Raw genomic sequence first — 14,404 nt, 5'->3', positions numbered from 1 at the left:
CAACTTAGGATCCGACTTGGGGTCTCGCACGTGACATGTGAAATCCCATCTTAGTCAATGAGAGCTGTCCTAATTAGCACTATTGAAGTCTCTTGGCCTTTAGAAAAAGTTCCTGTACTACTTCAAGGTGACTTTCATCTGACTTGAGCCCACAGAATTTAATGGAAGCCTCCTCCAAGTCAGATCCTCATCTATATTGATGTGATTTGCATCCAATTATTACAGGAAGATTACCCAGGCATTCCCGAAAGTCGCTTCTATAGTCACATCAAAGTAGTATTTAAGTCGTCTGGCAAAGTTGCATTGTAAGTCGCTCAACTGTCAGGCTGCAGTAGTGTGAACCAAGCCTTATGGGGTTATTGTGTAAAAACACAAGTGTGAGTTAGATCGTTTGGATCTCTGAAGATGTACTCCACCTGCTGGAAATAATAATTTTATTTTGACCTGTTAGAAAAAGAAAATTGTATTTGTTTTAATTGTTTTGTTTGTGTGTGTGAGCGCCAGAGCATTTTTTTTTTCTGTTTCGAAAATGTCTTGTTTCCACACCTTTTAGATCTTTTGGGTTTTTTAGTCTACCCTAACTTTATAATATATTTTTCTTGAGATAGTAAGCATAACACTCAGATCAAGTGACGCTGACGATCACTAAAACAAATGATTTTGTGTTCGCTTACACAGTCAACGCAAATGTAGTTCAGATCAAGAGACTTTGGTTTTTTTTTTTGTTTTGTTTTTTTTTTAAAGGAAACATATATTCAGGGTATTTTTAATAACATATTACCAAATGAATGCCCTACATACATATTTATATCATTTTTTTTTTCATTACAAGAAAAACAGAAATGGAATGCGCGCACATCTAGTGCATTACCAGAGATAATTATATAATAAGAATTTTTTGTATAAAAGTAGGTACTTACAAAGTGCCACTGAAAAAAGGCCATAAACACAGTGCATGGACATGCACAGAACAGCTAAAGCGGTTTGGGGGCACACCCCCTTCCTCAGAGCTAGGCTATACAGTTGTGCTCATAAGTTTACATACCCTGACTGAATTTATGATTTATTATCAATCAACTGTGTTTACTCTTTTTAAATCATAATGGCAACAAACTACCCAAATGACCCTGATCAAAAGTTTACATATTCTGGTGATTTTGGCCTGATAACATGCACACAAGTTCACACAAAGGGGTTTGAATGGCTATTAAAGGTAACCATCCTCACCTGTGATCTGTTTTCTTGTAATTAGTGTGTGTGTATAAAAGGTCAATGAGTTTCTGGACTCCTGACAGACCCTTGCATCTGTCACCCAGTGCTGCACTGACATTTCTGGATTCTGAGTCATGGGGAAAGCAAAAGAGTTGGCAAAGGATCTGTGGGAAAAGGTAGTTGAACTGTATAAAACAGGAAAGGGATATAAAAAGAGATCCAAGGAATTAGGAATGCCAATCAGCAGTGTTCAAACTCTAATCAAGAAGTGAAAAATGAGGGGTTCTGTTGAAACCAAACCATGGTCAGGTAGACCAATTAAAATTTCAGCCACAACTGCCAGGAAAATGCAAAGACTTCAGATGAAAAACAGAACTCTCTGAAAACATGTGGTTTCAAGATGCACAATAAGGAGGCACTTGAAGAAAGATGGGCTGCATGGTCGAGTCTCCAGAAGAAAGCCATTACTACACAAATGCCACAAAGTATCCCGCTTACAATATACTAAACAGCAGAGAGATGAACCTCAAACCTCAAACCTTCTGGCACAGTCATTTGATGAGACCAAAATTGAGCTTTTTGGCCACAACCATAAACTCTACATTTGGAGAGGAGTCAACAAGGCTTATGATGAAAGGTACACCATTCCTACTGTGAAACACGAAGGTGGATTGCTGATGTTTTGGGGATGTGTGAGCTACAAAGCCCAGGAAATTTGGTCAAAATTTATTACAAGATGAATGCAGTATGCTATCAAAAAATACTGGAGAAACATTTGCATTCATCAGCTAGTAAGTTGCGCATGGGAAGTAGAAGTACTTGGACATTCCAACATGACAATGATCCAAGTTGACCTGTCATTAGCTACAGCAGAATAAAGTGAAGGTTCTAAAGTGGCCTTCTCAGTCTCCTGACCTGAATATCATTGAGCCACTCTGGGGAGATCTCAAATCTGCAGTTCATGCAAGACAGGCCAAAAATGTACATAAACTGGAGGCTTTTTACCAAGAGGAATGGACAGCTTTACCATCTGAGAAGGTAATGAGCCTTATCCACAAATACCACAAAAGACTTCAAGCTGTCATTGATGTTAAAGGGGAAATACACGGTATTAAGAACTGGGGTAGTTAAACTTTTGATCAGGGTCATTTGAGTAGTTTATGTTGTGATTATGATTTAAAAAGAGTAAACACAGTTGACTGATAATGGCTTCAGCCAAACACTAACCATGAGAGAAAGAAAAGTTTTTATGTTTTATTCATCATCATTCTCTGAAAAATGGCCAAGAAACCAGAAATTCTGCCAGGGTATGTAAACTTATGAGCACAACTGTAATATATATATATATATATATATATATATATATATATATATATATATAAAACGGTATATATATTACAGCGTGTGTGTATGTGTATATATATATATATATATATATATATATATATATATATATATATAATATACATGTAAAAATCAAAAAATTCAAAAATGAAACTAAACTATCTCCCTTTTGGGAGTTAAGTTCTGCTTTACAGACTTTAGTGTATGCAGTCAGTTAAGATCAGACTGAAAACACATTGTACTTTTATTCTTCTGTACAGGTCAGTATAACTGCACAACAAAAAAACTGCTAAATGCATGTCATACGGCCCTGTTTACTAGCTTCTAATGAAGTTTGCTTCCATTTTTTTTTTTTTACTTTGAATGTGTTTGAAATGATTATTGTGCCATCCTAGTGTAGCAGTCTATTGTAAATATGGTTTTGGTTGCAAATTTTACTTGGCTAAATGCAGTCTTAAAAAAAATGCCAGATATGTTTTGAAGTCCCTTACCATATTCATCTCGACATGTGGGACACGGGATTAACACGTCTGTGAAAGCTGTTATAAAAGAAACTCTACCGTGTGTTTCTGATTGTTTAATGGTCCCAGCTCTTTCTAAATTCCAGGGTTTTTTCCCTCCCTCCACAGTTTGGTTGGAGCCATACAAATTTTAGCCCTTTTGTGACAGTCTGCAACCTTAGAGATCACTTAGAGTATGGAGAGTATACTTTTGCTCTGTCTGTCTGTGAGCCCGAGGAACAGGGCAAACACATGCACAATCCATGTAATATATAGCAGTTCAGCACAATAAGTGTTCTACTCGATTATATTCTATCACTTCTGGATGAAGGGGCCCTTTTCTTTTTAGCATTCCTTGTTTTGTTTTTATACTTGTAACAGGAAATTCTTGTGGCATAAATCATTTTTTTTTTCCTTAACGGGGCGAATACTGAAAAGGCATCATAAACCCTCTCCTGGCAGGGGGAATTATTTTCAGGCGGCCTTTTATATCCAGCAGTGCTAAGTGCTTGCGTCTGTTTTCCTTTTTCTCCTTTTATTTCGTTTTATTTGCAACAGCGCTGTCAAATAAAACTGCATAACAAGAAAATGTGTTCTGTCAAAAAAGGGGAAATCCCAGTGCTTGAGTTAATGCAATATTTTCTGTATTGGCATAAGTGCTTGTCCAATAGAAAAGAAATACTGAGGCAAAAATAATAGTGGAGGGAATCACAATAACATATTGTTAATTTAAATGAATACTTTTTTATGCTATAAAATGGTAATTTTTTGTAAATATCATGGGGACCACTAGACCAACACATGCACTGCAAAGTTAATACTTGGCCTGTTATAAAACTTTAGAGCATATTGCTCTGTAATAGTTGTTTTTTTAGGCTGCAGTAACCTGACTACTGTCAATAATTGTCTATGGGATAATGGGTTGAAATGAATAGATGAAAAAGATTGTGGAAGGGAGGGAAGTCCTGTGTTGGGAAATTTAAATCCCTGCCATATCATCTTCAATTTAAACTTTAGATTTTTTTACATGAGTTTTCACTTACAAAATATTAGCATTATTTATAAAGATGACATCGCTTATATAGTCCTGAAATTCTGCAGTAAATGTAATTTTCTTAAGTGTTTATTTTTTTAGCAATGTGTCTTGATAGCAGTGACTAATTTCTTTATTTTGTATGAATTTGTTACTTTTGAATAATTTATTAAATATTGTTATGGTTACAGGAAAACTGACTCAGGTGGTGTTTGGACACTGGGATGTTGTGACTTGCCTGGCTCGATCAGAGTCATATATTGGAGGCGACTGTTACATCCTCTCAGGATCACGGGATGCTACGCTGCTGCTGTGGTACTGGAACGGAAAAAACAATGGCATTGGAGACAATCCAAACAGTAAGAAAAAAAAAATATCTTTATGAATCAATTTAACCACTTCAGCCCCTGAAGGTTTCACCCCCTTCATGACCAGGCCATTTTTTGCTTTACGGCACTGCATTGCTTTAACTGACAATTGCGTGGTCGTGCTACTTTGTACCCAAATAAAATTGATGTCCTTTTTTTTTTTTTTCTCCCCATGATTACAACTTTCTTTTGGTGGTATTTGATCACCTCTGCGGATTTTATTTTTTGCGCTATAAACAAAAAATTTTTTTACTTTCTGCTATAAAACATATCCAATAAAAAAATGTAAAAAATCTAATTTCTTCATCAATTTAGGCCAATATGTATTCTGCTACATATTTTTAGTAAAAAAAAAAATCCCAATAAGCGTATATTGGTTAGCGCAAACGTTATCGCGTCTACAAACTATGGGATATTTTTATGGCATTTTTATTTTTACTAGTAATGGCGGTGATCAGCCATTTGTAGCGGACTGCGACATTGTGGCGGACAAATTGGACACTAAGGGACACTTTTTGGGGACCAGTGACACTAATACAGTGATCAGTGCTAAAAAAAAAAAAAATGCACGGTTACTGTACTAGTAACACTGGCAGGGAAGGGATTAACATCAGAGGGGATCAAAGGGTTAAGTGTGTTCCCTATGAGTGCTTTCTAACTGTGTGGGGGATGACTTAACTGGAAGAAGAGAGAGATCTGTGTTTCTGCTTAGCAGGAACACAAGATCGCCATCTTTCTCTCTGACAGAACGGCGGTCTGCCTTGTTTACAGTTCTGCCTCTCCTGTAGGTCCTGGCAGACATTGCTCCCACTGATTGGCTCCCGCTGTGTCCAATAACATTGGGAGAGGGTCACCAGTGGCGCGCACATACCCCAGACCCGGAAGAGACAACAACGTGTTGTTTCGCACAGTCTGACCAGTCTGCCGCAGTAAATGTGCGGTGGGTGGTCCGGAAGCTGTTAAAGCAGTTCTAAGCTTTATAAGTTTTACACATTTATAAGTTTTACACATTTAAATGTATTTTCAGAAGTTGTTTTTAATCTTTTAAAATTAGCTTTCAGCTATCAATAAAAGAATACCTGGTTATTCTATTCAGGCATTTCCTGTTATGGGGTAGCAAATGTCTCCAAGTTGTGCTCCAGCGTTGTCACCTTTCACATGTCTTTCTGGTGGAGAGTACAAGCAGCTGTGCCGAAACACATTGTGCATTGTTGGTCCACCTTTGTAACAATCAAATACTAATGGTTCAGAAAAATTATGTAGAGCAAATGCTGGAGGAAGTGCATGTAGACTGGAAGAGGCTGAAGGAGATCAGCAGCACTGAGATGTTTAGGGTGAAAAACAGTATTTATCTGAGATTTCCTGGTAACTACAAATAAGAAAAACGATTACCCGTACCATGAAGAGTTCTTCCTCTGTGCAAACCATGCAAACATATATGTTTAAAAAGACCCCTTTTCTAGAGGTATAATTTATACTTTGTACAATTTACTTCTAGGATAGGCCTCTAACCCTGTCCAATATGTTGAACACTGGGAGCGAGACCTTGGAGGCTGTTTGGACCAGGAGTGCTGGAAACAAATTTGACAACCTACAGACCATTGTTTCCTCAATGCTTCAGCAGGGAAACCTAACCTTAATTTCCTTATGGGCTGGTTAATAGTCCCACATCGCCCAGCAAAATTTGTCCCCACAGCCTCCAAACTTGTGCTTCAAAGGATGTCAGACCCTGGACACTCCCTACCATATATGGTAAGAATGCCCCAAAATTAGGAGATACTGGACCAATGTATACGAATTAAGCTACACATTCTTGGGCACGGGCATGTTAAACAATCCTAAAGAGGTTCTAATAACCTGAAACTGATCTACTATACAAACCCAAAATTTCACATCCTAAAAATGTATATTCACTGAAGCCAGACATGTCCTCACTAAAACATGGTGGTCCTCCACTTCCAAGAATGCACAGGTGAAACAAAAGATGACATGGTTCCCACTGACCAAAAAAATGGTTGCGATTCTTAATGACTATCTATCTTTTGTGGCCAACGAATCCCAGAGCGCCGCTCAGGACTAAGGATGAGCTTGGGTGTGTTATTTGGATATCCTGTATATCGGCGTATAACATGCACCTTCACTTTAAGAGGGAAGTTTCAGAAAAAAAATGTAATTTTAAATAAAGAACTGTGAAGCAAAATAAGGGTCAGTGCCCATCTGCAGCCTCACCATTGCCGTGAATGCAGCCTCACCATTGCCGTGAATGCAGCCTCACCATTGCCGTGAATGCAGCCTCACCATTGCCGTGAATGCAGCCTCACCATTGCCGTGAATGCAGCCTCACCATTGCCGTGAATGCAGCCTCACCATTGCCGTGAATGCAGCCTCACCATTGCCGTGAATGCAGCCTCACCATTGCCGTGAATGCAGCCTCACCTTTGCCTAAATGCAGCCTCACCATTGCCATAAATGCAGCTTCACCATTGCCTTGAATGCAGCTTCACCATTGCCTTGAATGCAGCCTTACCATTGCTATGAATGCAGCCTTACCATTGTCATCAGTGCAGCCTGATCGATGCCCATCTGCCTCCTTAGAGGGGATAGGGAGGGGGGCGGGACGAGCGCCAACAGATTACATACAGGAGAATCTCCTGTTTACACGGCGGCCTCTTTAATACAAAGTCCGTCGTCCTATGATGGACAGAACAGTCTTTCATTGTCAGTCCAGGAGACGGAACTTCCTATTACAGACGCCACCGAGTAAGCAGGAGATTCTAATGTATGTAATATGATGGCGCTCGTCCCACCCCCCTCCCTGTCCCCTCCGAGGCAGCGCAGATGAATACGGTATATATCTTTTGTGTCCCTGGGGTCCACAAAAGATATAAACAACCGAATTACCGGGGGGGGGGCGCATTAAATGGGAACGCGGGCCAGACTTTGGACATGCCTCCATATAGGCCCTATTGGCCCAGAGCAGCCAGGATCCACCATTGCTTAACATACTCTATTTTGCACAACCACATTTCCTTTTCCTTACCTTAAGCATTAGGAATCATATGAAACTTGCATTTTAATTTTATTATTTTGCTGATATACAGTGCTGTGAAAAAGTATTGGTCCCCTTCCTGATTTTTTTTTTTTGCATATTTCTCATACTTAAATGACTCAGATCATCAAACATATTTTAGGTTTACACAAAGATAACCCAAAGATAACCCGACTAAATACAAAATGCAGTTTTTAAATGATGATTTCATTTATTAAGGCAAAAAGCTGTCCAAACCTGCCTTGCTTTATGTGAAAAAGTAATTGCCCCCTAAACCTAATAATTGGTTGTGCCACCCTTGGTGGCAACAACTGCAATCAAGCGTTTGCGATAACTGGCAATGAGTCTTTCACATTGCTGTGGAGCAATTTTCTTTGCAGAATTGTTTTAATCCAGCCACATTAGAGGGTTTTCCTGTGTAAAGTCATGATACAGCATCTCAATTGGATTTAAGTCTGGACTTTGACTAGGCCACTACAAAACCTAAATTTTGCTTTGGTTGAACCATTTGGAGGTGGACTTGCTGTTGTGTTTTGGATTATTGTCCTGCTGCATAACCCAAGTGCACTTGAGCTTGAGGTCACAAACTGGCTGGACATTCTCATTTAGAATTTTCTAGTAGAGCTCAGAATTCCTGGTTCCATCAATTATAGTAAGTCATCCAGGTCCTGAAGCTGCAAAGCAGCCCCAGACCATCACGCTACCACCACCATATCTGACTGTTGGTATGATGATCTTGGTATGAAATGCTGTATTAGTTTTATGCCAGATGAAACGGGACACACACCTTCCAAAAAGTAACATTTTTGTCTCATCAGTCCACAGAATATTTGCCTAAAAGTCTTAGGGATAATTGAGATGTTTTTTGGTAAATGTTAGATGAGCCTTTGTGTTTTTTGGTCAGCAGTGGCTTTGGCCTTGGAACACTCCCAGGGATGCCATTTTTGCCCAGTCTCTAATTGTTGAATCATGAACAGAAACCATGAATCAGACTGCAGGGTGGGTGTATGCACAGAAACTGAAGCAGCAGCAGGGACGGCCTGCAACACAGGTTGTACCGGAGCAGCCACAGTGAGAGATTCCAGGTGAGCCTTGTGATTCAGAAGCGCTTGTAACGCCATGGCAAACTTATCCATGCGGTGATCCTGCTCATCCAATCTGGAAAAAATATTACCAACTGGTGGATTGTCTGTATCTTCTGAATTCATGGCCTTCGCCTACTGGCAGAAACCATGAATCAGACCAAGACAGAAGTACAGTTAAATCACACTTGTTAAATAATAAAAGTAAATAGAACAAACTTGGTCAAAACACAGCCAAAGTTTGGTGACCGGATAGTCAGACAAGCCAAAAAGTCGGGGAGCCAGGGATCAGCGTAGTGGAACAGCAAGCAGGTTCTGGAGCCAGAAGGAATGTCAGCCAAGCACGTCTTTAACAGGAATGCAGGAGATAGTCTCTGTGATGTTGACCAAGGCAAAGTGGTCAAAGTAGGCAGAACTGACGAGCAGGAGAGTCACTGTGGAGAGAGAGGAGCTGGCAGCTAGCCGACAGCTGAGCGGCCAGCTAAGAAAAGGAAGGGCTGAGCCGAGCCCTGACAGTACCCCCTCCTCAACGACCCCTCCACCTCGGAGGACCACCAGGCTTGAGGGGAAAATGTCTATGGAAATCACGAAGAATGACAGGGGCATGTACATCTGATGATGAGACCGAAGAGCGTTCCTCCGGACCGTACCCTTTTCCAATGCACCGGGTACTGTATGCGCCCGCGGAACCTACAGGAGTCAACAATGGACTTAATTCATACTCCTCATGGTTCTCAACCTGTACAGGGTGGTAAAGCAGTTGCAGACCAAAAGTTTTAATAAGGAGACATGAAATACATTTGAGATACACATATTAGAAGGAAGGTCTAATGCGTAAGCCACTCTGTTAATACTGCGAAGAATATGGAAAGGCCTAATAAACCGAGGTGCAAACTTCAGCGAGGGAACATGAAGTCGGAGGTTGCGAGATGACAGCCAGACTCTGTCCCCAACCTGGTAGGAAGACACAGGCAGGCATCTGCGGTCAGCATGGAGTCTGTACCTATCATTAGCATGTCGCAAAGCCTCCTGGACTTGTGCCCAAGTGGAACGAAGACCACGGAGATCCTCCTCTAATGCAGGAATACTCTGTGGAACAAAAGAGTCGCTCAACATGCAAAGTTGGAAACCATAGCCCACGGTAAGAGGTCTGACCAGTTGTTATGATGGTCAGAAATATAGCAACGTAGGAATTGCTCCAAGGACTGATTGGCTCGTTCTGCGTCCCCGTTAGACTGCGGGCGATGTGCAGAGGAGAAAGCAAGCTGAATTCCCAACTCTGCACAAAAGGCTCGCCAGAACCGGAACACAAGCTGACTACCCCGTCCGAGACAATTGGGTAGCCCATGTAAGCAAAAGATCTCCCAAGCAAAAATGGAAGCCAGTTCCTTAGAAGTGGGAAACTTCTTAAGTGGAATACAATGAGACATTTTCAAGAACCGGTCAACCACCATAAGGGTAACTGTGTTGCCTTGGGAGTTTGATAACTCCACAATAAAATCCATAGACAAGTGGGTCCAGGGCCTCTCTCTATTGGGTATAGGTTGTAGGAGGCCCACTGGAAGGTGTTGTGGAGTCTTACTCTGAGCACACATGGAACAGGCAGCTATGAAGGCGGTTACATCAGCACGTAGACTAGGCCACCAGAAATTGTTGGGAAATGGCCCAAAAGAGTTGATTCTTCCCAGGGTGGCCAGCAGCCTTAGGAGAATGGTAAGTCTGGAGCATGGCAGTACAGAGACTCTTTAGGACAAAGCAGCGGTCACAAGGTTTCTCAGGAGGAGCATGGACCTGAGCAGCAAGAGTTTTGTCACCCAAAGGAAAAGTGAGACTGGTGCAAACCGTAGCCAGAATACAATGAGGAGGAATCACAGGAACCGGAACTGACTCCATCTTGGAAGTGGAGAGAAATTGTTGTGACAAAGCATCAGCCCTTAAATTCTTAGTACCGGGTAAGAATGAGACAATGTAATTGAAACTAGACAAGAAAAGAGCCCATCACGCCCTTCTGGGAGAGAGACGTTTAGCCTCAGACAAGAATGTGAGATTTTTATGGTCAGTAAGAATGAGAACCGGCACTGTGGTACCTTCAAGGAGATGTCTCCATTCTTTCAGGGCTAAAATGATCGCTAACAGCTCTCTGTCACCAATCTCGTAATTGCACTGCGCAGGTGACAATTTCTTGGAAAAGTAGACACAAGGATGCATAGCACTCTCAGAGGTAGGACGTTGAGACAGAAGGGCGCCAACTGCAGTCTCAGAAGCATCAACCTCAAGGATGAAAGGTAACATAGGATCAGGATGTGCCAACACAAGAGCAGAAACAAAGGCAGCCTTGAGACTCTCAAAGGCCTTAATGGACTCCAGAGACTAACTGTGAGTTACCGTCCTTTCTGGTCATATCAGTCAGGTGCTTGACCAGAGACGAGAAGTCACGAATAAACTTCGGATAAGAGTTGGCAAAGCCTAGAAAATGCTGCAGAGGACGTAAACCCACGGGTCGGGGCCACAGTAGGATTGCTGAAAGTTTCTCTGGGTCCATCGAAAAACCAGAAGTGGAAATGACATAACCCAGGAATTTAACCTGATCACAAAGGAATTCACACTTCTCCAATTTACAATAGAGATTGTTCTCTCTTAGTTTCTGAATCACACGATAGACATCCATGTGGTGGCTCTCCAGGGACTGATATCGTCAAGATAACCACCGCACATAACTGCAACAAATCTCGGAGGACATCATTAATAAATTCCTGGAAAACTGCTGGGGCTTTACAAAGGCCAAAAGGCATTATGAGGTACTCCTAATGGCCTGTTCTGGTATTGAACGCAGTTTTCCACTCGTCGCCCTCCTTAATACCCGCAAGATTGTATGCCCATGTCAAATCAAGCTTCGTGAAGACTGTTGCTCCCTTAAGGCGGTCAAATAACTCCGTAATCAATGGAATCAGGTAGGCATTCTTAATCGTTTAACGATTGAGACCCCTATAATCAATACAAGGTCTCAGTTCACCACTCTTCTTTTTCACAAAGAAGAAACCAGCACCAGCAGGAGACAAGGATTTGCGGATGAAACTTCGAGAGAGTGCGTCTGCAACATCCATGGCCTTATCCTCCAAGACCGACAAAGGGTAAACCCAGCCACGAGGGGGTGTCAGGTATGAGTATGGAGATCGAGGTGCTAAGAGGGCTCCCCTTGCGGCTAAGTGGAGCGCGTTCCTGGAGTTGGGAACAGGAAGTGCGGTGCCCAAAGAAGCACGGTTGGCCAGGTGCTTGTTTGCAGTCCGATGAGCTCGGCCACTGAGGGATGACCAATGCTGGCAAAGCAGAACACACAGGCAGGGTCCAGGTACAAGCCGAAGGTCAAGCTGGGAGATCAGGAAGCAAGGTCAAGGCAAGCCGGGTCACAACGGGGATTCACAGATCAGGAAGCAAAGTCGAGGTACACAAGGGAGCTGAGGAGATAATCCAGCAATATCCTGTGGTCACAGGCTGGCTTAAATAGGGCCACTGGCGCCAGCGTCTGTCATGCCTCTTGCGTGCCGTCGAGCACGCGCCATATTGCGTCTGCGCCAATGCACGCTGATGCGCAGCACACGCTTGTGCATGTCTCCGGACCCTCCATGGGCGTCCATGAATGGTCTGGGCAACATTGCCAGTACCAAGATGGCCTTGTCCCTGACAGTGCCCCCCCCCCCCCAAGGGGCAGTCTCCGGATGCCCAACCTAGACCACATTTCTGAGTACTTGTTGCAGAAGTTCTGCAAAAGTCTTGGAGCATGAATGTTATCCACCGGTTCCCAAGAATTTTCCTCTGAAGAATACCCCTTCCATTTGACAAGCAATTCAGTCTGCCTACCTCTTCTCCGGCAGTCCAGAATGGCTTCAACCTCATATTCAGTGTCATTACCTATGGTAACTAGTGGAGGTGGCAATTCCTCTCTTCCCAAAAATGGACTTGGCACAGCTGGTTTCAGTAGAGAGACGTGGAACCACCGGATGGATCTTGTAGGAGACCGGCAAAGAGTTCAAAAGCCACAGGGCTCACTTCTCTCTTGATTTTGAATGGACCCACAAACCTTGGACCAAGCTTCCTGGAAGGACAAGAAAGTTTGAGGTTAATAGAAGACAGCCATACCTTGTCACCCACCTTTATAGATGGGATTCCCTTTCTTCCTTCTGTCATATTGTTTTTTGAAGTCTTCCTGAGCCTTTTGCATGGTCTTTTGGAGAACTTGGTAGTTTGGAAGATGTTTATTCTATCCTGGACAGCTGGTACCGGAGATTCAGGAATGGTGTTGGGTAGAAAGGATGAGTGGAAGCCGTAGTTTGCCCAAAAGGGTGACTACTTGGTGGCTGTGTGAATGGTATTGTTATAGGCAAACTCAGCACGAGGCAGCAAGGAGGCCCAGTCATCTTGGGAGAAGGAGCAGAAGCATCGCAGATATTGCTCCAAAGTTTGGTTTGACCTCTCTGTCTGACCATTTCTCTGAGGATGATAAGCCGAGGAGAGACGTAACTCAATTGACCGGCTCTTACAGAGATTCTTCCTGAAACCGGAGGTAAATTGTACCCCTCTGTCGGATACTATTTTGTCAGGCAGTCCTTGTAGTCTAATGATCTCCTTGATGAAGATTTTTGCTGTGTCCATGGCAGAAGGCAGAAGAAGTGGGCCATTATTGATAGTTGGTCCACTACTACCAAGACTGTAGTGAAATTCTCTGATGGAGGGAGATCAACTATGAAGTCCATAGAGATGTTCTTCCAAGGATGCTCTGGGACTGGTAAGGGTCTTAACAGTCCCCAAGACCTGGTTTTGGGACCTTTGTTACGTTGGCACACCAGACAGGAATTAACATTTTTTGCAGTCAGATCTTAGGGAAGGCCACCACAGGTATCGTTGGATGAGGTCAATAGTCTTCCGGACCCAGAAATGCCTGGCCATTTGATGGTCATGAAATCTCTTTAAGGCCTGTAGTCTGATGCCACAGGAACCCTTTGTGTCTCCTTAAAGTAGGACTTCCTGGCTCTGTATACTGAAGAGAGGCTTGAACAATAGATGCTCTTTGGTCTGGCTGAATAAGAAAAAAGTTCTGAGAGGACAGGATTGTGCCGGGAGTGTTTTTTTCAGGAGTGTCTGGGAACATCCGAGACAGAGCATCCGCCTTTCCATTCTTTGATCCGGGACGATAGGAGATGTGAAAATTAAATCTCGAAGAGAATAACGCCCACCGCGCTTGGCGCGGTCTTAAACGTCTGGCAGTACTCAGGTACTCTATATTTTTATGATTGGTAAAGATCATGATGGGATGTGCTGCACCTTCAAGTAAGTACCTCTATTCCTCCAAGGCTGTTTTAATGGCCAAAAGCTCCCGATCTCCAACATAATAATTCCTTTCTGGTTGCGTCATTTTTCGCGAGGAAAAAGCTACAGGATGTAATAATGATTTGGGGTCTTGCCGTTGGGAAAGGATAGCTCCGGTGGCCACTTCAGATGCATCGACTTCCAGAACATAGGGCAAAATGGGATCAGGATGCTGCAGGACTGGTGCTGAGACAAATACTGTTTTAAGTCTGTCAAAAGCTGCTTGAGCCTGTGGGGACCATTGGAATCTGGAATGCAAACGGGTTAGTTGGGTAATGGATGTTGTAATGGCTGAAAAGTTCTTAATAAATCTTCTATAGAAATTTGAAAAACCGATAAATCTTTGAATGCCCTTTTTGTCTGAGGGGGCAGGCCATTCCAAGATCGCTTTTACTTTCTGGGGATCCATGGCCACTCCTTTAGTGGAAATGACAAGACCCAAGAAGTGGATA

At 42.7% G+C, this 14,404-nt stretch overlaps 1 protein-coding gene across 2 annotated transcripts in view; it reads left to right on the top strand.

The window, feature by feature from the left end:
- Nucleotides 1-14,404, top strand: part of LRBA (LPS responsive beige-like anchor protein) — a 1,038,582-nt gene that overhangs the window by 958,888 nt on the left and 65,290 nt on the right. For both annotated transcript variants that reach the window (XM_073604899.1, XM_073604906.1), the window contains one exon: nucleotides 4,281-4,448. In XM_073604899.1, coding sequence (XP_073461000.1) covers nucleotides 4,281-4,448 — 168 coding nt within the window. The remainder of the gene's footprint in view (nucleotides 1-4,280; nucleotides 4,449-14,404) is intronic.

The sequence above is a fragment of the Aquarana catesbeiana genome, linkage group LG01, assembly GCF_042186555.1.
Source record: "Aquarana catesbeiana isolate 2022-GZ linkage group LG01, ASM4218655v1, whole genome shotgun sequence".
NCBI lineage: Eukaryota > Metazoa > Chordata > Amphibia > Anura > Ranidae > Aquarana > Aquarana catesbeiana.
Note: the sequence above shows the minus strand (reverse complement) of the source record. Positions and strands in the feature narration are given on the sequence as shown.